Here is a 24,506-nt window from a genome sequence, read left to right as displayed (position 1 = left end):
ATATAAATTAAACAACTTGACCTATGGATTTGATTACATAACCAAGTCTATAGCATGGAATATTTCTTTAAAGGAGATAGATAGATGATAGATAGATAGATAGATAGATAGATGATAGATAGATAGATGATAGATAAATCTCCAAAGTTGACTGAATGGTAGAGCCAGTTTGGGCTTTAATACATTGTTTTCTACTTTTCCAATGTAGGTTGTTTTCTTCCAGAATTCTTTTTTTCTTAATATGTTCTATTGATTTCTTACAGAGAGGAAGGGAGAGAGATAGTCAGAAACATCGATGAGAGAGAAACATCAAACAGCTACCTCCTGCACACTCCCTACTGGGGATGTGCCCATGACCAAGGTACATGCCCACGACCAAGGTACATGCCCTTGACCGGAATCGAACCTGGGACCCTTCAGTCCGCAGGCCGACGCTCTATCCACTGAGCCAAACCAGTCAGGGCATCTTCCAGAATTCTTGTCACTCTTTTGAACCCTAGTTCCCACTAAATAAGCTGTCACTCCACTCCCAAATTTGCAATTTTCTCACCTTCTTTTAAACAAACCAATTAGATGCTTACTGAGAATAATATAATACGAGGCTTAGGATGAGAAAGGATTTCCTAGAGCAGTCACCATGTGCTTTACTGGGGAAAACCCCAATCAAAATCCAAAGGTCCCAAGAAGGCTAACACTTTGTCCTTTAAGACTGAACTCAAACGTGAGCCTTCCCAAGCAGAGCTGGGGACAGTCTTCTCACTTCTGACCTACCACTTCGTAACATGTCTCCACTGAAGCATGTCTTCATTTCTCTTTAATGAGGTTCTCATGTATCTGTCTTGAGCATGACACTGAGTTTCTCAAAGGCAGAGATCGTGTCCATTCATCTGGTTTCATAGAACCTAGTTCTGTCTCACCTTAGACACCAGCTTAAGCAATGTTGGATAGAGGGAAGGATGGATCAGTGTATGGGTGATGAGCCCATTTTGTAGGGGAAGATGCCATGTAAACAGATAACTATTACAATGTAGAGAATATTCCCAAGCCAAGGAGATGGATCATGTTTTGCGGCCCAACATCCCTGGGCACGTTCAGAACGGGGACGAGATCCCTGTTTCGGCTCCTTGCCTAAATCTCTGGGGTTAATCCCCGTTCAAGTCTTACATCAGAGCAGGCGCTAGTCACATTGGCTCCAGGCTCCTGGCTTGCTGCCATGCTTCCAGCTAAGAAGCAGAGGCGGCCATTTCCCTGGTAGTACTTCCCCCTTTCTGTCAGGGCTGCTCTCTCTTCCTCTTCCTGAATATGGAGCAGGCAGCTCAAACCAGCAGAGGCAATTCATTCATTCCACTGAGGATGGTGTTGGCGGTAACTGGCTCCAATGGCCATCCCGACTTTTCCTGAGATACGTTTTTGACTGGGCTTTGGGTTGTCCGACTCTCCTTAGTCCCTGTCTGTTTTCCGAGGTGGACGTGTTGGGTCAAATTAACTTACATTGAAGAGATTCATCTTTGGAAAACACTAGAACAGTGGTTCTCAACCTTGGCTGCACATGAGAATCACCTGGGAATCTTTTTAAAATCCTGATTTCTGGGCCTCATCCTCCAGAAATTCTGTTTCTTTGTTATGGGGTGGGGCCACATGAATAACAAAGAAACAGAATTTCCGGAGGATGAAGCCCAGAAATCAGGATTTTAAAAAGATTCCCAGGTGATTCTCATGTGCAGCCAAGGTTGAGAACTACTGCACTAGAAGTAGTGTCTAGGCCAGGGGTGGGCAAACTTTTTGACTGAGGGCCACAATGGGCTCTTAAACTGGACCGGAGGGCCGGAACAAAGCATGGATGGAGTGTTTGTGTGAACTAATATAAATTCAAAGTAAACATCATTACGTAAAAGGGTACGGTGTTTTTTTTTTTAGTTTTATTCATTTCAAACGGGCCGGATCCGGCCCCGCGGGCCGTAGTTTGCCCACGGCTGGTCTAGGCACAATGAATGGCCCTCAAATGCTGGGGACCATAAATAATATTATTACTTCTTTGACAAACCTCCTTTTCCAAAGTAGAAATGAAATATCTGGTTTAGTGTTTTTCTTGTCTTACTTTTGGGAGGTTTGTGGCCTGAGAGCCCTCAAAAGGGGAAGTAGATGAGACTACAGGATGAATTTCCGTTTTAGGTAAGGATAAAATATCTTTTTAGTAAACACTTTTGTAAGACACCCACAGATTGTATAACTCACCTAATCCACATTCATACACATGATTTAAAGACTGTTTTGTTGTTGTTTTTTTGGTTTAGCAAGATAGGCATGAGAACTTGAACGATAAACAGATTTTTGTACTAATCAGTGTCCTTGGATGCGAGTAGTAAGTACCAAACCTTAATAACTTACGCAGAAAAGGGATTGAGAGAACCTGTGTAATAGGAGGTATCTTGAGACCATCTGATCAACCATGTGTGAAAAACAGCACCAGGGCCATACAAATAAATCTGCTCAAGACTCTCATCTGTCCACTCCCTTTCCAGAAAGCATGCTGCACCAGAATGGCAGGCGCAGTGCATGCCTTCTATTGCCTAGAGTCCCAGTGGCAAACTCATTAGCCAACAGAGCCAAATATCAACAGGACAACGATTGAAATTTCTTTTGAGAGCCAAATTTTTTAAACTTAAACTATATAGGTAGGTACATTGTTATTCACTTAATTAGGGAACTCCTAAGGCTTAGGAAGAGTCACACTCAAGGGGCCAAAAAGCCGCATGTGGCTCACGAGCCGCAGTTTGCCGACCACAGGCCTAGACGCATGTTTTCTTTCACATCAGGGAGATGTGAGCAGGAAGATTATTTCAGTAGTTTCAGTCAGGTTACAACTTTGGCTTGTGAGTCGCCTTCTTGCCATAAAGTTGAGCTCTCAAATCTCTGTGTTTCAGAAGTACAGTGGGGCCTTGACTTACAAGTTTAATTCGTTCTAAGACCGAGCTCGTTAAGGAGCTCGTTAAGGAGCTCGTTAACTCAAATTAGTCTGTCAACTCAAAGCAAAAAATCAGCCGAGAGACAGCTGGTATCTCAAAAAACTCGTTAGTCGGGACACTCGTAAGTCAAGGCCCCACTGTACTTCAGTGAGCAGCACAAGCCTCCACCTTCTCACATGCTTGACAGATGAGTTTTCAGCCTTGGCTTGAATGCATCCAGTGCCTGGAAGAAAGGGCCTTTTTAAAAAAAATAATTGTTATACTGGAATAATTTTAGATTTACAGAAAAGTTATAAAGATAATATAGAGTTCCCTTATACTTCTCACCCAGCTTCCCCTGATGATAACATCTTATATAACCTAGGTACACTTATCACAAATAAGAAACCAACATTTGTACATTGCAAGCAACCAAACAAAGTACTTTGTTCAGATTTTACCAGTGTCCCCACTAATATCTTCTGTTCCAGAAGTCCATCCAGCGTACCACATGCATTTAGCTCGGCATCTTTTCTTTTTACTTAAAAAAAAAACAACCCTTTTTATTATCTCACACAATTTGGGAGAACACCTTAACTTGGGACTATCTGGGAATGCATTAGCCTTGTTCTGGTTCATGAAGTTGCATCAAGTTCAACTGGGACCGCAGTCATCTGAAAGCTTGAGTGGGGCTGGAGGATCAGTGTCCAGGCTCACTCAGGTGGCTCCAGCTGGAGACTCCAGTTTCTTACTGCATAGCCCTTTGCATAGCGTTTCTCATGACGTAGTTTCCCCCAGAGGCGTGGTCGGCAAACTGCGGCTCACGAGCCACATGCGGCTCTTTGGCCCCTTGAGTGTGGCTCTTCCTAAGCCTAATGAAGTGAATAACAATGTACCTACCTATATAGTTTAAGTTTAAAAAATTTGGCTCTCAAAAGACATTTCAATCGTTGTACTGTTGGTATTTGGCTCTGTTGGCTAATGAGTTTGCCGACCACTGCCAGTGGTTCTCACCAGAGCAATTTTGCCCCCATGGGAAACTTGGCAGTGTCCAGAGACATTGGTTGTCATAACAGGGAATGGGTGGGCGCTCTGATATCTAATAAACTAAAACCAGGGATATGGCTAACTATCCTACCATGCACAGGACAGCTCCTCACAACAAAGTTATCCAGCCCCAAATGTCACTAGTGCCAAGGCTGAGAAACCCTGGCATACATTATATATATATATATATATATATATATATATATATATATATATATATATATATATAGTGTCCCAAAATTCACGCAAGAAATAATTTTGATAGAAAACACAGGTTTATAATTAAAAATTGTACATTTTTTATTGATTCATAAAGGATACAGTACAGGGTTATGTATGGAATAGCACATCGGGTATATGGCCTCCACGGCTTTGCTGGCACAGACGCAAAGCCGTGGTCCTCATTGGTCTTCATTGTCCCTGCTCCTGGGCCATCATTGGTACTTGGTGATGCTTATCAAATGGAAGGGATTGACATCAAAGGACAACAGACATTAGAATCTGATTCAATAAACCAAGTAAAATTAGGCTTTTATTTTGTTGTTGTTGTTAATGCTCATGCAAAATTCAAATCTTGCGTGAATTTTGGGACACCCTTTATATATATTTCCGAGAGGAAGGGAGAGGGAGAGAGAGATAGAAACATCAGTGATGAGAGAGAATCATTCATTGGCTGCCTCCTGCACGCCCCCAACTGGGGACTGAGCCTGCAATAATCCGGGATTATGCCCCAACTGGGAATCAAACCCAGGACCCTTCAGTCCGCAGGCCGATGCCCTATCCACTGAGCCACCAGTTAGGGCTATATGCAGTATCTAAAGGGCTTCTTCCCAGTCTACCACCGAGATGTCTTTTTTCTATCATTATCCTCACTTTTTGACTGAGCCCCCTCACTGTCTATGAATTCCTTTGGTTTGCATTCTCTGAGAGTCGATTTTTCTGGTCCAAATAAATAATGAGACATCTGTGGTTGAGAAAAGCAGGGGAGGTCATGCCAGAAAGCATTCCTTCCAACTTTCTTCTGCAGGGATTTGTTGAAGGTTTGAAAGAAGCGAGAACCTTCCTTTTAGGCTGGGAGGGAGTTGCAGACGCCAAGGCTTCCCAGGGGCGCAGTGGTGCAGGCTCAGGTGTCTCCGCTGGCCTGGGAGAGTGAGGAGAGCGTGAGACCCACAGCTGCCAGCTTCTCCCTTTTCCTCCGGAGGACAGAAAGCCAGACGTGTCTGTGAACTTACCAAGACTTTGCATTAGAGTCAAGTTTTTAGAAACCACTGCATGGGCTGAACACCGCCCGAATAGCAGGAGGGATGGATGGGGTTATTTTGCACCCACCGGGCTAGTGTTTTGCCTGTGTCTGTGAAAACATTAGATTCTAGTTTCAGTGGTTCTCAACCTTCTGGCCCTTTAAATACAGTTCCTCATGTTGTGAGCCAACCAGAAAATGATTTTCGTTGCTACTTCATCACTGTCATGTTGCTACTGTTTGGAATCGTCATGTAAATATCTGATCTGCAGGATGGTCTTAGGCGACCCCTGTGAAAGGGTTGTTCGACCGCCAAAGGGGTCGCGACCCACAGGTTGAGAACCACTGCATTAGAAGAAGACTTTGTCCTTACAGGACAGGGAAGGAGTCCTTTTCTTTATTTCACATCTCAATGCAGGCAATGTCTTCTTCCAGAAATGTCATCTTTACGGAGCTCTGCAACATGAAGGGCTTAAAGGTTGACGCCCTGTCCCACATCCAGGGGCACCTGAGAATTGAGGCTGACTGCGCCCATTCTCTGTGGCTGCCTCCCAATGGGCCTCAGCATTTTCTCGTCCATCCCTCATCCTTCTGGGAGGGCAGAGTCTGACTGACCCTCACAAATGAGCAGCCATTGTGTTTGCAAACGCTTCCAGAATCTCTCTCCTGATGCAGGAGCAAAATGACTCTAAAGAAAGGCTTTTCAGCTTCTCGTCACAGATATCTGGAATTGGCTCTTAGCCACCCCTCTTTCAAAGGACAGAGCTGGGCTTTTGAAAGAGTTGGAATTTTGGTTTGAATCCCAGCTCCACCACCGACCAGTCCTGTGAGTTTTGGACCATTTGCTTTAGTGCTGCTTTTCAGTTGAGTCCATCAGAAAGCTATTCAGATTGTAAAGGGTGTCCCAAAATTCACGCAAGAAGTAATTTTGATAGAAAACACAGGTTTATAATGAAAAATTGTAAATTTTGTATTGATTCATAAAGGATACAGTCTAGGGTTATGTATGGAATAGCATATCGGGTAAATGGCCTCCATGGCTTTGCTGGCACATACGCACTCTTTTGTTGAAATTTTCCATCACCGTTTTGCATAAATGTGGCTGAATTTCAATGAGGCTCATTTTCATCTTGATGGCTTGGTTCATCGACAAAATTGTCGCATTTGGGGTTCAGAAAATCCACGTGTGATTGTTGAGAAACAAATGCATCCACAATGTGTCTCTGTTTGGTGCAGATTTGGGGCTGGAGGCATCATCAGACCATTTTTTGAAAATGCGACTGCTCAGGCAATAACAAAAAAGTGCATATGTGCCAGCAAAGCCATGGAGGCCATTGTACCCGATATGCTATTCCATACATAACCCTATAGTGTGTACTTTATGAGTCAATAAGCAATTTACAATTTTTAATTATAAACCTGTGTTTTCTATCAAAATTACTTCTTGCGTGAATTTTGGGACACCCTTTATGTTGATGTGTATTAGTTAATATAGATGCAAGGATGACTCAAGCAAATTCTGGTGACTATTTAGAGCTTAATATTGCCTCTTTCTCTTTCTCTCTCCTCTCTCTGTATTACCTTGAGCATGTTGGTCCATATACCTGGCCTTTAATGTCACATCACTCAAAGAGGCACATTTTCCTCACTGCAGCTCAGGTAGAAGTTAAAAGCACTGGCTTTGTTGTTGGATAGTCCTGAGTGCAAGTTCTGAATTTACCAATTCCCAAATTTTGCCCTTGGACAAGTTACTGAACTTCTTCTAAACTCAGTTTCCTCACCTGTAAAATAGGAATAAAGAATAGTGTGGGCTTCATAGAACTTCTGTGAGGACTTAAAAGGGTCACAGATACAAAGCATTTAGCTTATAGTACGTGCTCAATAAACACAAGCGGCTCATTACTACTTTATGCCCGCGTCATAGGGAAGTCGTAGTCTGAAGAGATCATAGGTACTGAAGTATTTTGAAAAGTTAAATATTCAAGAACTCTCTATTTTTTAAAAAAAGGGACTCCCGTGCAATACTTTCTTTTTTATTTTTTTAATTTAATTTTATTGTTTAAAGCATTACAGATAGTAGTACATATGTCTCTCTTTTTTTTCCCCCATTGACCTTCCCCCGGCCTCCCCTACCCCCCGGCACATGCCCTCACCCTGCCCCCCAGTGTCTTGTGTCCATTGGTAATCTTCCTGAGTTTTCAGTCCCATTTAGTTAATGTAATTTTTATGTTTGTGCCATTCTATTAAAATAATAGTCTTTTGATTATATATATATATATATATATATATATAGAGAGAGAGAGAGAGAGAGAGAGAGAGAGAGAGAATAATGTGCATAAATATGAATGTATACAAGTACAATTAAGTGGGTTCTTAATATGTATACATCATGTAACCACCAATCAGGTCAAGACATAGAACCCTGCTTCCTTCATGCCCCTTTTCAGACAATATCTATTCCCCCAAAGTGACCCTTATTCTCCCTTCACCCAAAATGAATCTTTCCTTGAGCAATATCTTTATTATTATTATTATTATCTCTAGAATCAGTGTAGTATGGAAATACTGTTTTATAACCGCCACTCTGAATCTGCTCACCTTAAAATGAGGAGTTGTGTACTTTATTGCTCCCGGGTTCTCTCAGAACCAGCCCAAAACCCCTATCCGGTTTCTGGCCATGGAGGGTGCTGACAGATCCTCATGCTGTGCCCCCCCCCCCCGCTGTGCTATTCTCTTGGAGGGGGACATGGCTCTGCCAGAGAGCTTCTAGTCTAGCTAGAGCAGCGGTTCTCAACCTGTGGGTCGCGACCCCTTTGGCGGTCGAACGACCCTTTCACAGGGGTCGCCTAAGACCATCCTGCAGATCAGATATTTACATGACGATTCCTACCAGTAGCAACATGGCAGTTATGAAGTAGCAACGAAAATAATGTTATGGTTGGGTCACAACATGAGGAACTGTATTTAAAGGGCCAGCAGGTTGAGAACCACTGGGCTAGAGAAACAAGCCTTAAGATGGAACTCCATCTGATAGTGAATGAATGAGTTCATGAAAAACATGTCCTAGAGGAGAAATCTCGAGCTTCCTTGTCTCAACCCTCCTGAAAACCCTGGTATTGCCCCCCCGCAAGAGGACTCCCAGATTAACCACACTCCACACCGATGGTTCCTTTGCTTTGGGGTCACTAGTATGTGGAAGGCTGGCTGTCTCGCATCTACTGTTGTGTCATGTATGTCTATGGGGCATGGTCTCCTGAAAGGAGAGTGCATGAAGTCCAACCCCCAAGTACTTGTTCCAAGACAACTCTGGTCAGAACATGTGACCCAAGTCCTACATACAGGTCACTGATGTCTATAAGATAGTGCACACCTAGGGAGCAGTTAGCAAGCATGTGCTCCTCGTCACTGAAAAATATTGCTTGCAGTATTGAGTATTGAGCATTAGGAAGCTTAACCTTATGTGAAATATGGGATGGCACTTATTACACATACTGTCATCCAAGGAACTGGTTGAACATAAACTGTTCTGCATGGTTACATGTAGTACGACAGTCCCTTGGAAAGGTTTTCTGTGACCTGTGGGAATAAAAGACACTCTTCCAAAACTGAAGACTCAATAAACAAACTGCTGATTGATCACAAGGGAAAAGAGAAGACATGAGCAGTTTCATTTCCCAGCGCTGGTCACTTTCCTGAGGATTTTAACTGAGGAAATGGCATGCTAAAGCAATGCATCATTTCACATTATCACGCATCACCCATCATTTCATTTAGTTCCTTTTAATAACATTCAGCTCTAATTAAAAGATAATATTTGTTGTAAATAGTTAAGCTTTTAAAAATATTGTAAGCCAGACCCTGGCTGATTTGACTCAGTGGATAGAGCATTGGCCCATGGACTGAAGGGTCCCAGGTTCGATTCCCGTGAAGAGCACATACCACTGTTGCAGGCACAATCGCCGGCCCCAAGTTAGGGCACATGTGGGAGGCAACCAACCAATGTGTCTCTCTCACATTGATGTTTCTCTCTGTGTGTCTCTCTCCCTTCCACTCTATCTAAAAATCAATGGAAAAATATCCTCGGGTGAGGATTATCAACAACCACAAAAAATCGTAAGCCAGTATTCATAAAGATCACATTTTTTTAAGGAGGCTTCAAGAAATTGTTTGGAGTTTTAGACTTTGAAGTCCATATGATCCTTGTAAGGCCATGTAAGCTCTCTTACTGGTGGGAATATAAGTTAGCAAAACAACTTGGAAAACAGTTCAGAGCTACTTACTAAAGCCTAGGATTGCATACCCACTGGCCTGGTCATGCAACTTCTACACATATACCCTAGGACTATGGTTCTCAGGCTTTAGTGTGAAGCAGAATCCCCTGGAGGGCTCAGTGAACACACACGGCTAGGCCCCACTCCAGAATTCCTGACTCAGTAGGTCTGGGATGGGAACAAAAACTTTGCATCTCCAACAAGTTCCTCGGTAATACTGGTGTTCTTGGTCCTAGGACCACATTTTAAGAACCACTGTCTTAGAAAGATTCTTGTGCCTGTACATAGGTAAGAAGATAAAAACAAAGCTTTTCAAAGACATTGTTCCTAATAGTACCAAGCTAGAAACAATTCAAATTTCCATCCACAGTTCAATTGGGTAAATAAACTAGTATATTCATACCAGAAAACAATGTACAGCAATCAAAATGAGTGAACACCAGCCACCTGCCTCAGCAGGATGAATTTCAGGAAGTGTTGATGAATGAAATAAGGCAAGAAAGTATCCCTACAGCATGATTCCATCTATGTGAATTCCAAAGCAGGAAAAACAAAACTATACTCTTAATGGTAAAACTGCAAAGAAAAACAGTAAATTGATTACTGTAAAATCTGACCAGTGATGACCTGGGGTGAAGGGGAGGAGGTATATATAGGTGACTTCTTGGTACTAGCAGTAGTCTACATCTGAACCTCCTATTGCTGTTGGATATGTGGGAGTTGGCCTCCTAATTATTATTTAAACTGTACATTTATATTTACACACATCTGTATATATGATACATCCCCTAACTAAGCAGAAGTTTTAAAAAATCATTTTATCTTCAAAGAAAATGTCTGGTTCTTTGACAACTTGTTTGAATTGTAGGATCAGCCCAATGGTTATGAAAAATAAATCTTTTTTAAAAAATATATTTTATTGATTTTTTACAGAGAGGAAGGGAGAGAGATAGAAAGTTAGAAACATCAATGAGAGAGAAACATCGATCAGCTGCCTCCTGCACATCTCCCACTGGGGATGTGCCCGCAACCCAGGTACATGCCCTTGACCGGAATCGAACCCGGGACCTTAAAGTCTGCAGGCTGACGCTCTATCTACTGAGCCAAACCGGTTTCGGCGAAAAATAAATCTTTTATGCTTTCATATATATCATTTAGTTATTCTTCCAAGTTAACTATTAAAATGAAAGAATGATAGGATATTTTTTAAGAAATATACTCTTGTTATAGTCAAATACATTTGGTGATATGAACTAGTGATGAATACAGTGTTACCAAGTAGAAGACCTACCAGTCCTATTTGGAGAACAGATTAGAACCTTGTACAGTTAGTATGTTTATTGTCTGTATATATATAATAAATCATGGTCATCCCTATGGTTAGATCGTCTTTTAGACCCTGAAGATAAGAGCATGTACATGATGAAAGAGACTGATGGCTCTTTGCTGCAGTTGAACTGATTTACATAATTTTCCCCATACCAGTCTCATGAATGCAAGAGTGAAGACTCTTACAAACTACTTCCATTTTATGGAAGGAGAATCATTTTTGCAATATTTGTTTTTGCTTTTGGAAAGGAAGGAGGGATTGAATGTTGATTATATTGTGATATCTTTGCCTCCAAACATTCAGAGAGGAGGAATTGGAAACATCTAAACCCCGTGAGGATCCTAGGAATGCTTGCTGTTTCAGAATGCATAGTTAGGCTTTTCTAGATATCAGAGTCTTGCTTTCACATTTAATTGGGCTGAGTCTCTTTCTTTACTACACTTTTTAGTTTATCCCTTCAAAAGCACTTCTTAATCCCCTTCTTACACATAAGTTTCCTTGTGGCGCGGGCTGTGTTTCTCCTATTTGACCACAGTGTGGATTCCCGATTCGCATCTCCCACATGTTAAGTTGACAGCTGCATAATCCCAAAACGCATTCTTATAATGACTGCCAATATTTTATGATGACATCCCAGGAATTTGATTGCAGCTGCCTACTGATATGAGTGGTATCTTTATTATTTGGTGAGTTAACTAGACATATTAAGTGTATCTGCTGCAAGCACAAGATGCTAAAAGAATGTATGACGTACTTATTATAGTGAAAAATTAGAAACAACCCAAGTGTCCATCAGTGGGGGAGTAGTTAATTAAATCAAGGAAAATACATCTGAATTTAAGTGTCAGGGTCCCCATTAAGCACTTTATATGCATCATTTTATTTAATTTTCACAACAACCCTATGGAATTCCCACTTTATACATGAGGACACTGAGACTTATCCAAAGTCACACAGTTAATAAATGGCACAACAGTAATTAGATCTGCGCGCTATAACCCCCAAATTCATTTCCTTCTCCAGTTACACTCTACTAGCTCAAGAATGCCAAAGCCTTATGTGCTGTTAACTCTTCTTTCAAAGAGACTTGATTCAAGATGGCATTGGTTTGTTTGTGGGGTTTGTACTTGCTTAGTCCCTTCAATTTTTTCACCAAACCCCTCCCCTCTAACATCTGTCAGCCTGTTCTCTCTATGTCTCTTTCTATTTTGTCTGTTAGCTTATTCTGTTCATTACATTCCACATGTAAGTGAAATCATATGGTATGTGTCTTTCTATGACTGGCTTGTTTCACTTAGCAAAATACAACTCATAGGCAGAGACAACAGTATGATGGTTATCAGAAGGAAACGGGGGTGGGAGGAGCTAGAAGATAGTAAAGGTGGGTAAATGGTGACAGGAGACTTAACTTTGCACAATGCAATATACAGATGATTTGTTACAGAATTTTACACTTGAAACCTATATAATTTTATTAACCGATGTCACCCCCATAAACTCAATAAACATTTTTAAAAGATGACATTGGTTCACATAAATATGAAGAATAGGAAGAAACTCATCTAATAGTAAAAACAAACATATCTGAAATGTCAAAAGTAAATTATTTCTGAAGGAAATAAATTTCCTATACTTTCCAATGAAACAAATTTTAAGAGTATACACCAAGATTCTAGAGATGTGTGCAATCCAAGTAAGGGATTTTTCTTATATTTTCAGAGCCATTGGTCTGTTTAAAATGTCAAATTATGAGTGAAGTAAGTGAGAAGTCATGCTTTTGCTCAGACACAATTATTGATATTGTATTCTTATTTTTACAACTTTTTATTCTTTTAATATTTACAGATGGACAAAAGAGGAAGAAATCTTTGAGAAAGAAACTGGATTCACTAGGGAAGGAGAAAAACAAAGACAGAGGTAAGGAACAGAATGAACTAGAGGGAACACATCTTCCATGGAGCATAATGGTTGAATTTGGTGGGGTTTTTGAATTGCATAGATTTATGTGGTTCAACACTATTAGGTAAACGGGATTTCTATGATGGAATGTTATTAAGAACTGTTTGGGTCTATTCCTTTGTGTTTGAGTGGCCCTGTATTGAATTGATGAGTTCAGCTGGTTTGAGAAAAGTGTGACTTCAGCCAAGTTTATGGTTCTAATTATGATGCTGGCCAATCAGCTATGCATAGAGAGAACCTGGGTTGAGTAGCCATGGATAGCATCTCTAACATTAACCAGCTGTCTGGCAAATCCAGATATTTAGGCAGGGCTAGTTGAGTGAGAAAGAGTTTGGATTCACCTACCATGACTACTGGAGAGAAACAGTGTCATCCTCACGGGTTACTGAAGATGAGCCATTTTCAGCATTTTGATGTTAGATCATTGCGTGCTTATTCTTTGCCCTATATGTTTTGGGAATTGTTGACTCTTTTCATACTGTTTTGTGTACCCTTTTGTGTCTACTTAGGGAATTGACACTTTAGCCATTCCTTGTGGTCATTTCAAACTAATATTAATTGAGCCCACACAATGGGCACCTGGCCCCCGTTAGCAAAGTACAACATTTTGTGGTTCGTTTCTATGAAATGACTGCTGAATGGTGTAGTCATATGAATGTATTTCCATTTTATGTGACATAGTAAATGAGTGTTGAGTAAGGAGAGCCATGTGCCTCACCTGGGAAATCTTTTATATAACTATTGAATTTCTGCTTGATGGAAGGAAATAAAACTAGAGGTATAAAAAATAAACACATTGTAGTCAATATTGGACAAGACCTAGTCCACATCATCGATCCCAGACTCTATACTCATATCTCGAACCATGCTAAAGTGTCATTACATTTGATTCTTTGGAACAGGGGTCCTCAAACTTTTTAAGCAGGGGGCCAGTTCACTGTCCCTCAGACCGTTGGAGGGCCGGACTAAAGTTTAAAAAAAAACTATGAACAAATTCCTATGCACACTGCACATATCTTATTTTAAAGTAAAAAAACCAAAACGGGAACAAATACAATATTTGTATTTGCATGTGGCCCGCGGGCCGTAGTTTGAGGACCCCTGCTTTGGAATAAAAGGAGATACAGAATTCTAAAGAATGGAAAACCAACATTTTACTTCCCATAGAGTAGTGGTCGGCAAACTCATTAGTCCACAGAGCCAAATACCAACAGTACAACGATTGAAATTTCTTTTGAGAGCCACATTTTTTAAACTTAAACTATATAGGTAGGTACATTGTTATTCACTTCATTCGGGTCCTCCTAAGGCTTAGGAAGAGCCACACTCAAGGGGCCAAAGAGCCGCATGTGGCTCGCGAGCCGCAGTTTGCCGACCACGGGTACTGAGCAGATGAGCGTTTTTGTGGGAGATGTTTCAGTTCTCTCAGGGAGAGAGATGTATGTGTGCTTGCTTATATCACAAAACAGCAGGACGCAAGAATGGAAGTGAGCAGGGAAGGAAGGGCCAGGGTAAGTAATTGACCGATATGTACTGGGCCATTGGGCATTTTTCAGACCAAATCATATTTATGTATTATATAGGCGCAGTGAGAACCTGGCAGTGTTCTACAAGGCTGCGCAGGGAGCTGACTTGGGGAGAAATAAAACAGGTCCTGATGCTTCCAAAGGAAAGACACATCACCCATCCAACTAAGGGGAGAAAAACAAAGCTTCATGGGGAAAAAAATGGTATTTTTTCTTATTTAAAGTAGCTGTGATATTTAAAAAGGTGTCCTATGCTTAAATGAAGCTTAATTATATGGCATCCTTCCCAAACATAAAGTCCTGGGAACCAGTGTGAGGGGCAGCATGCGGGTCTCACACAGTTCGCTGGTTCACAGTATTTTCTTCCATTGGAATATTAGCATTTGAGTTCATAACAGCTGCACATGTGAAAAATGATAATCACTTGAATCCAAGAGTAAAACCAGGAAAACAGGAAACTCGAAATGACCTCTTGGGTTAGATCATCTAAAAATAAATGAGAGCCGCTTATTAGAATCAAATTGCTTTCCCAATAAAGAGTGATTCATTAAATGTTTGGTACGCCGCTAAATTAATTGATTCAATCAGAATGAATCATGTCCTGTATTTTATTTCATTGCTTGCCATAATATACAGCAGATCATGTGACATTCCTGCATCTCTCCTGCCACTTAAGCTTTGCCCGTGTGACTTTTGATTTCCATATGAAACTAATTCAAGAAGGATGCTGGTGCAGAAAACATGTTTTCTTTTTTTTTTTTGGTCCCTGTGTCAAAAGGCTATATAAATATTTTATTTATTCTTGCCTTCGCTAATTTTTAGTTTTATACATTTATAAAGAAGTCACGAAAAGCTTAAGTGTATCTATAATCAACAGGTTTTGGGGTACACCAATAAAGCATTTTTTAAACTTATCTTCATTGTTGAAAGTATGACAGATGCCCCATTTTTTCCTCCATTTACCCCACTCCCACTGCCACACCAGGCCTTCACTGCATCACTTCAAGGAATATATCCTAAGAAGCCTGAAACACCAATCAGAAAGTATATATGCACCCCTGTGTTCATAGCAGCATTTACAATAGCTACGATCTGGAAACAGAAGACATATTGTCCTACAGAATAGTTCCAAGTCCTTAATTTCTCTTAGTTAAATTGCTTGGCAACCAAAAAGTATTTGTAAACTTTTAGAACTTTAGAAAAATCTCTTGCTGGTATCAAAGAGAAATCACTTGGAGGGCAAAGGGTTAAAAATAACTACTTTGTCCCAGTGAATGTGGTTCCTAACCACAGCACCAGGGGGATGGGGACACCATCAAAGTGTCGTGGCGGGGGTGGCTTGATGGTGTGTTTAAACCGATTGCCACACTGCAGGGTAAACATAAACTTGGGGTGGAAGGAGACAAGACTGGAAAGAAGAAGCCCGATTCCAGAGGTAGGATCACTCCTGCTACAGACAAAGCGTAGGATGGGATGGAGGGAGAGGATGAAAGAGGTGGCGTGCATGGAAAAGTAAGAGGAGAGCAGGTCAAGGAGATGGGATGACAGGGGATCAGATAGGCCATTTCAGTAGATGTCCAAGCCACCCAGGGGGATGGTAGATTTGGGAGGGTCACGACCATGAGTCGAAGTCATTGTCAATAGAAGATACCAATGAGCAGGAGACCAGGGGAACGTTGCAATAGCCCGTCCCTGCCGCACAGTGGGAAGATGATGATCTGGGAATGGCAGTAGGGAGCAGAGAAGATGTCATGCTTGACCCCACAGTTCTTGGGGCGAGAGAGTAGGTAGTTGCTACTGATGAAAACAGCACGGGAAGCAGCCTCCATGATGAACACATTCCATAGATGGGAACACGAGACACATTGTTCCTGGCCCCCAAACGGTGTGCGTCTTGGGTAATCTCCTTATGGTTTTAGAAACCTATTCTCAACTTTATTAGCCACCATCATCACAGGTTCCTTTTTATCCACTGATGGAGGAGCTTTGGAGCCTCAGATAAGCATGGGTGCTCAACTCTTTATTTACACATAAAGGAGGAATTTGCTCAATATACTTGTGATAAATCCCCAATTTCACAATAGCCATATTTTGAAAAGCAAAAATATTTAAGGAATCACATCTCGAATTTGACAAAAACTAGACACGGCAGCACAAGTTGAGTGGCACAGGAGGTCTCCTTTCTGAAGCTTGTAAGAGCCCTCGGAAGAAAGCAATGAGAAACTAAGAGACTACATCAGAATGCTATTACTGAAAGAATAAACTCAGCCAGGAGAGAAAGCCCATTAGAAATAAAAATCTGTGATAGGTGGCTACGGCTCTTGATTGGGGGGAAAAGAGAGAAATAAAAATTGGGGAGAATGACTTCACATATTTCATCTGTTTCATTTGTATTCAGTTATTCCAATTTACAAGTAGAGTGACAGACTCTCAGATATTAAAAGTGACAGATTTCCAAAGGAAACCCATTTTTCTTCTGTTTCCCCCCAGGGATATTAGAAATCTCTAAATGAGACTGGTTGGTTTTCCTTGTATAGAAAATGTGGCTCGGAGAGAAATCAATAGTCCCCATCTCATATTAAATTCTGCTCTGAGCAAGCCTGCATGAGCAGACACATGTCACTTGAGATATTCATCAGTATCCTTTTTGCTGTTATTGTCCCTAATATTCTGTGGAGCTGCCAACCTGGCCATCTACTTGTTTCTAGACTTTCCCCAACCCTTTTTTAAAAAATATATTTTATTGATTTTTTACAGAGAGGAAGGGAGAGGGATAGAGAGTTAGAAACATCGATGAGCGAGAAACATCAACCAGCTGCCTCTTGCACGTCCCCTACTGGGGATGTGCCCGCAACCAAGGTACATGCCCTTGACCGGAATTGAACCTGGGACCCTTGAGTCCGCAGGCCGATGCTCTATCCACTGAGCCAAACCCGTTAGGGCTCCCCAACCTTTTTGAAGTCAGACTATTTGATTGTTCCCATAGACAAGAGAGTACTGATTTACATAATTAAACCTGAGGTGCACAGCAGGTGGTCTGCTAGGGCCCCATTTGGTTTCTCTTTGCTGGTAGTGGAAGTGGCCTTTTATAAGGGGCATTGCAGTTTGCTACACTGGCCACATTGATCATTCAAAACAAATTCCTAAAATCTTTTTGGGATTATTATATGCCACCTGGTTTGTTGATGGAGAATGGTAAGCATCTGCAGAAAATCCCCGAATGTTAAGCCAAGGTGCTGAAGGTTTAATTTTCCACTTAAAAACGAATTGCTGCCCTAACCGGTTTGGCTCAGTGGATAGCGTCGGCCTGCGGACTGAAGGGTCCCGGGTTCAATTCCAGTCAAGGGCATGTACCTTGGTTGTGGGCACATCCCCATTAGGGAGTGTACAGGAGGCAGCTGATGGATGTTTCTCATCGATGTTTCTAGCTCTCTATTCCTCTCCCTTCCTCTCTGTAAAATAATCAATAAAATATATATTTTTTTTAAAATGGTGCCATGTATCAAAGAAGAAAACCTTTAAAGCGTCTTTCCACCTGATTTAATGTTAGCTTTTTCTTTTGAAGAACAAACCGTTTTACAACTGTTTTCTCTTGATCGCTCTAGTTTTTTTTAATTTTTAAAATATATTTATTGATTTTTTACAGAGAGGAAGGGAGAGGAACAGAGAGCCAGAAACATCGATGAGAGAGAAGCATCGATCAGCCGCCTCCTGCACACCCCCCGCTGGGGATGCGCCTGCAACCAAGGCACATGCCCTTGACTGGAATCGAACCTGGGACCCTTGAGTCCCCAGGCCGACTCTCCATCCAGTGAGCCAAACCAGCCAGGGCACTCTAGTTTTATTTATAGGGGTTATAAAAAGAATGGAGAGGCTAGCCTCCAATTTGCTGCTGCTAAAAGACCTAATTTTGAGTCTAAAAGAATCATTTAATCTAATCATTAATGCTCTTCATCATGAATCTCAAATGTTGCCAATAAAATGCCTGGCCCTGCCCAGCCGGCGTGGGTCAGTGGTTAAGCGTCCACCAATGAACCAGGAGGTCATGGTTTTGATTCCCAGTCAGGGCACATGCCCAGGTTGTGAGGTCGATCCCCAGTAGGGGGCGTGCAGGAGGTAGCCGATCAATGATAGTCTCTCATTGATGTTTCTTTCTCTCTCCCTCTCCCTTCCTCTCTGAAATCAATGAAAATATATAAAAAAATAAAATGCCTGGCCCTAAAGATTGGTGTGCTTATGATGTATCTGTATACACATTACTGTAGAGACCCAGAAAGCAACTGGATGTACATCTACAAATAAAGCCATAGATTTCTGCATTCTGCTCCTTCTCCAAAATTTTCCTCGCTAGAGGATTGGACAAATTGTATCTGGGGCCCTTCACCCGATAGTTAATGGTGGGACTCCACTTTCCCATGTGGTCAGCAGAACAGCCTGAGCACAGATCATGAGTGACAGCTCCAACCTGGCTGACTGGAGCCAGCATGTGGGGGCAAGCAACACAATGAAAAAAGAGCAGAATTCTTTCCAAGTTGCTCCTCTGCCTCTCAGATTATCATGTCACGTGATAGCTCTTTCACTGGGAACTTCAAAGTATGTCTACTTAATTGAATTTGCCTTTGTTTCATTCATTTCTCTATGCTAGTGCATTATGGACACTATTGCATTTATTTACATATCTGACTCTGCTCTCCGCCACTCCACTCTCGGAAGCTTCCGGGAGTTAGGACTGGACCTACCTTTCACAAGCTTTGTACTCCCCATTGTGTAATTTGATGTGGCACATAGTAGGTCTTCAATAAGTGCCTGTCAAATGAATGTATCAATGCAGAGTCTTGCCATGCCTTGTAAGCTTTGGGGGTTCTTGAGACATATAAATTGAGAACTAACTCTTTGTAAAACTGTGTCCTCATGAGGATAAACTATTATGTACATTTTATCAAAAATATCACATTTCTCTATAAAGTCATTTCCTTTCAACCATACTTGAGATATGTGGAGAAAAACAAGAGGCCGAGAAGTCTAAAGCCTATAATAGTTATACACACTAGCTTTCCTTACTGAAATAGAAACTTTGGCCACTCTGATCAACAAAAAAGTCATCTTCTTATTTGGATTGAGCAATCAGTTCTTCCAAAAACAGCTATTTGAATATGTCTGCCCTGAGGTCTCACGCGTCAGTGAAAGTCTCCACTGGTCCGGTCTTTCTCTGAAAATGAATGTGTTTCGATTCCAGAATTCATCCCGCAGGCATTTGGAATGCCCTTGTCCCAAGTCATTGCAAATGACCGGGCCTACAAGCTCAAGCAGGACTTACAGAGGGACGAGCAAAAGGATGCATCCGATTTTGTTGCCTCCCTCCTCCCATTTGGAAGTAAAAGACAAAACAAAGAACTGTCAAGCAGTAACTCATCTCTCAGCTCCACCTCGGAAACACCAAATGAGTCAACATCGCCAAACACCCCGGAACCAGCTCCTCGGGCCAGGAGGAGGGTGAGTTGTTCAGTATTTTCTCTGTAGTCAATGCGAGGACAACCAAAGGTGTATGAGGTTATTTTCTGAGCCTTTGCTCATGCGAAAACTGGAAATGTCATTTGTGTCCAGGTATGTCAACAACTCCATTCCGGGAGAATTTACACCGGCTCTATGGCACCTGACACCCACTCAAAGCCTTTCCCTCATCCCTCTCAAAGCCCTCGGGCACCCCTCCTTGTTTACATATATATCCCATGATATCCCGAACATTCTACATCACCATTGATCCTGGTCTATTGCAATCTTCTGTTGCGTTCGGAGACTCTCCCATGAGACCATGAGGCTGGAAGGCGGGGCTGGATGTTTTTGTTCATCTCTTCATCTTCAGCCGAGAACCGTGCCTGGCCCAGTGAATTGCTTCTGGTTTCATAAACAATCTTTTTCCTGGAACTTTCTTTTTCTCAGACATAGCCAGATATATATGTAAGCAGTAGTGATATGTTACCATTTATTTAGTGAGTGCTGTGTCTAGGCACCATACTATTATTTGGCATTTCAGATTTCACATTTCAAGTGAAGAAAGCTGAGTTTTCAGGAAAGCTGGTTGGTGACTGGCTGAGTCAGTTGATAAACATTTCTAAAACTTCCCAGGTCACTGGGAGAACTTCTCTCTCTTTTCTCTCACCTGGAGGCTCCCAATTTTTATCACCTCCAGCCTTTGACTAATGCCCTAGTTAAAACCCCAGACCAGTGGTTCTCAACCTTCTGGCCCTTTAAATACAATTCCTCATGTTGTGACCCAACCATCAAATTCTTTTCGTTGCTACTTCATAACTGTAATGTTGCTACTGTTATGAATCGTCATGTAAATATCTGATATACAGGATGGTCTTAGGCGACCCCTTTGAAAGGGTCGTTCGACCGCCAAAGGGGTCGCGACCCACAGATTGAGAACCGCTGCCCCAGATACTTCTCACTTGAAATCCATATTTCTCCATCCACCCCCAACATTCAGGACCTCTCCGAGATAGAGGGGCACACGAGCCACTGCTCTTTTTCAAAGCTTTGGCTCTGTGTAAAAAGGAAGACATGACCACCTTTGAATTTGCATGATGGAATTGTTCTTCCAATCCTGTCATTGTCCCTCAGACTGTCTGTCCCAACCCATATATGGCAATGACAACAAGACTCTACATTAGAGTTTTCTGGTAACCTAAGCCAGTGGTCGGCAAACTGCGGCTCGGCAAACCGCGGCTCGCGAGCCACATGGGGCTCTTTGGCCCCTTGAGTGTGGCTCTTCCACAAAATACCGGCTTTTCCACAAAATACTGACTTCTGCGCATGGGCCACGAAGTTTCAATCGCACTGTAAGTGCGCACCCGCACGTGGTATTTTGTGGAAGAGCCACTCTCAAGGGGCCAAAGAGCAGCATGTGGCTTGCGAGCTGCGGTTTGCCAACCACCGACCTAGGCCTATGCATTTGGCCTCCCAAATGCATTCTCCTCTTGTGCAGGCTTCCCAGGACATCAGCAGCCAACTTCTTCCTCCACACTTCATCTCAGGATGGGCGACTGCACAGACATGGCTGGTGCCCTGGTCCCTGCCCCTGGACCTTTACTATTCCTAGTAAGCTGGCCTTCTCACCTGGCAGTACCTCACCTCTTTGCTGAGGGCTTTCTGTGATGGCCAGAGGAGCCCCCCCAGGCAGATGACAGGCTGCACAGACTGAGTGTGGCATTGATACCACCTCCCTGCCCCTACCAGAAGCTACTCTTTTTAAAAGAATATATTTTATTGATTTCAGAGAGGAAGGGAGAGAGAGATAGAAGCATCAATGATGAGAGAGAATGATTGCTCGGTTGCCTCCTACATGCCCCCTACTGGGGATCGAGCCTGCAACCTGGGCATGTGCCTTTGACTGGAATCGAACCCTGTACCCTTCAATCCATAGGCCGACGCTCTAGCCCAGCGGTTCTCAACCTGTGGGTCGCGACCCCTTTGGTGGTCGAACGACCCTTTCACAGGGGTCACCTAAGACCATCCTGCAGATCAGATATTTACATGACGATTCAAACAGTAGCAACATGACAGTTAGGAAGTAGCAACAAAAATAATTTTATGGTTGGTTCACAACATGGGGAACTGTATTTAAAGGGCCAGAAGGTTGAGAACCACTGCTCTAGCCACTGAGCCAAACCACCTAGGGCAGGAGTGACCATTTCTTAACTGAGGAGCCCTTAATTGATGACTCTTGAAACTTGGAGTAGAAATACCTCAGCTCTGTCACACCTGAGCCGGGCTAGCTCAGGGGTGTTTGATCCACACTGTCTCCCAGGGGCCCCCATGCAACTGGACTCCAGCTGCCCCTGGTGGTCATAGGCCGGGTGAGGCCCCCGTCAGGGGCTGCTTTCTCTTCCATGTCTCATTTCCCCACTCCCCTGCAGGTGGCTGCGGGGACCACTTCCCTAAGAAAGTGCTTTGTGCTGCTTCTGGGAGAAAGCAAACTAAAACTGTTTTATTTGCTTCTCACAAGATTTCTCTAACTACCTCATTCATTGAGTATGCGATGTTTTCTTGTTTTAAGGAACAAAGTGGTTGCGTTCAAATATTTTAATTATATGTTTGCCCTCTTGTCTTTCATTTGGAAAATGTTGTCTATTGTTGAAATTGTCACTGCCAGTATCTTACCCCATGTACGGACGTCTTCTAACTTTTTCAAAAGATGTTTGGTTTTTTTCCCTCGCAGTATACACGCAGCACAATTAAATCAAGCAGTATTATTTCAAGCATGATAAATAATTATAGGTAAAAGTATTCCTGGATGGCATCTGGGGGAAGCTGTTTTTATCTTCTCTGTCTGCACGCTTTGCTCATGGCTATGTGTGATTTGCAGGGTGCCATGTCAGTGGACTCCATTACAGATCTTGATGACAATCAGTCTCGACTTCTAGAAGCTTTACAGCTCTCCTTGCCTGCGGAAGCTCAAAGTAAAAAAGAAAAAGCAAGAGATAAGAAACTCAGTCTGAATCCTATTTACAGACAGGTTCCCAGGCTGGTGGACAGCTGCTGTCAACATCTAGAAAAACATGGTAAGCAGACCTGTCTGTCAGTACTAAAGACTTTCATTAATTCAAGCATCATTTACTTAAGCACCCAGTTTAATTCTGTATTCATTGGATCAAACTCTGGGCCAAAGTTTCCTTTGTGAAGATAGTTTATGGCACTAGCCAGTTTTGCCCAGTGGATAGAGCATCGGCCTATGGACCGAAGGATCCCGGGTTCGATTCCTGTCAAGGGCAAGTACCTCTGTTGCAGGTTCCTCCCCGGCCCGGGCTCTGGTCAGGGTGCGTGCAGGAGGCAACCAATCAATGTGTTTCTCTCACATCAATATTTCTCTCTGTCTTTCCCTCTCTCTAAAAATCAGTGGGAAAAAATTAATGGAAAAATATCCTCAGATGAGGATTTAAAAAAAGACATAGCTTATGGATGTGTTTGCTTAAGAGATTCCTGGGCTAACCAAGATTTTTGGGGGAACATCTACTTGATGGCATTCAGACTACCTAGACCCCAAGAGTCTTCAGAAGTAACCTTTGAGGTCAAGCAATTTAGGGGAGGGTAAGATCTGTTGGACTAGGCCTGTCTCCAGGATGCCCTTCAAACAGAGAAGACCCACTTTTATCTTTGTTTATACATTGAAGTCACTCATAAGGCTTCCTTTAAAAAATAAGAGTCCAGCTTCTTTAAAAAAAAGATTTGAAAACCATTTCTTGCAAGAATAGAAAATACATAGTTCTTGACAACAGGTTCCTATATTGCTATTTGCATTTTCGTGGGAAGGGTGTCCACTTAAAATTTCTTCACAAAGACCCCTTTGGCAACTCAGTTTCAGATAGTATATTGACTTAAAAACACTGAAATTTAGACTTGGCTCATCAAACGGCCGTTTTCATAATCTAAATTTGTTGGCTATCTAGTGTTAGAATGCATTTTATGGACAGAAGAAAAGTTTTTAACTGCTGCTTGACTATAAAAATAATATGCTTAGTGTATTAAAGGGAAAAAAGAAAGGAAAGCAAAGTTCTGAGGCTATTATGTAGACATCACTGCTGTTAACATGCTCATTTCTTTCTTTCTAATAAAACTGGGACTTCATTAAAAATTATTAAGGATATAGCTAAATCTCTTAAGATCATTATATATGGGAATCACTTGATTACATATGAGTGACTTAATTAATTATATTGAAATTACATGTTTATACAAAATATTAATACATGTGTCGGTGTACATGTGTGTGTATGTGTTTTTCTATCTGTCTCTTCTCCTTGGCAGATAAACCGGAGTTCAAGAGAAAGGTCTTAGTCATTTTGAATTCTCAACACTTAGTATCATGATGAGCACAATGTAGGTGTTCAATGAATATTGTTTGAACAGAATTGTTTTTAAAAATAGCTTAACAACTGAAGAGTAAAATACTATGAATATGTAAACGCAGCCCCAATTTCACTATGAGGTAGAAAAAGACGCTTTTGAAACGAGAATTGTCCTTATAAAGGATTTAGCGAGTGAACTGTAAATATTTTTAAAAATTCTAAACAAGAAAATACCACTCCAAGCATGCAAGATTCCAGAGCCAGGCTGAGGAACTGCTTTTGTGAAAGAAAACTTGGTGTATCTTATTTTCTTTTGGAAAATAAATGATAGTATGTGAGC

The 24,506-nt window shown here is 41.9% G+C and overlaps 1 protein-coding gene across 3 annotated transcripts in view; it reads left to right on the top strand.

The window, feature by feature from the left end:
• ARHGAP6 (Rho GTPase activating protein 6) overlaps positions 1 to 24,506 on the top strand; it is a gene marked incomplete at its 5' end in the record, with an annotated part of 507,844 nt that overhangs the window by 416,599 nt on the left and 66,739 nt on the right. For 2 of the 3 annotated variants that reach the window (XM_081080924.1, XM_081080925.1), the window contains 3 exons: positions 12,679 to 12,750; positions 19,555 to 19,811; positions 22,687 to 22,882. In XM_081080924.1, coding sequence (XP_080937050.1) covers positions 12,679 to 12,750; positions 19,555 to 19,811; positions 22,687 to 22,882 — 525 coding nt within the window. Of the gene's footprint in view, positions 1 to 12,678; positions 12,751 to 14,375; positions 14,523 to 19,554; positions 19,812 to 22,686; positions 22,883 to 24,506 lie in introns of all 3 variants that reach the window. The other variant, XM_081080923.1, reaches the window with a different exon arrangement.

The sequence above is a fragment of the Myotis nattereri genome (assembly GCF_964212035.1).
Source record: "Myotis nattereri genome assembly, chromosome: X".
Lineage (NCBI taxonomy): Eukaryota > Metazoa > Chordata > Mammalia > Chiroptera > Vespertilionidae > Myotis > Myotis nattereri.
The sequence above is the reverse complement of the archived record's forward strand: the minus strand, read 5'-3'. Positions and strand labels throughout refer to the sequence as shown.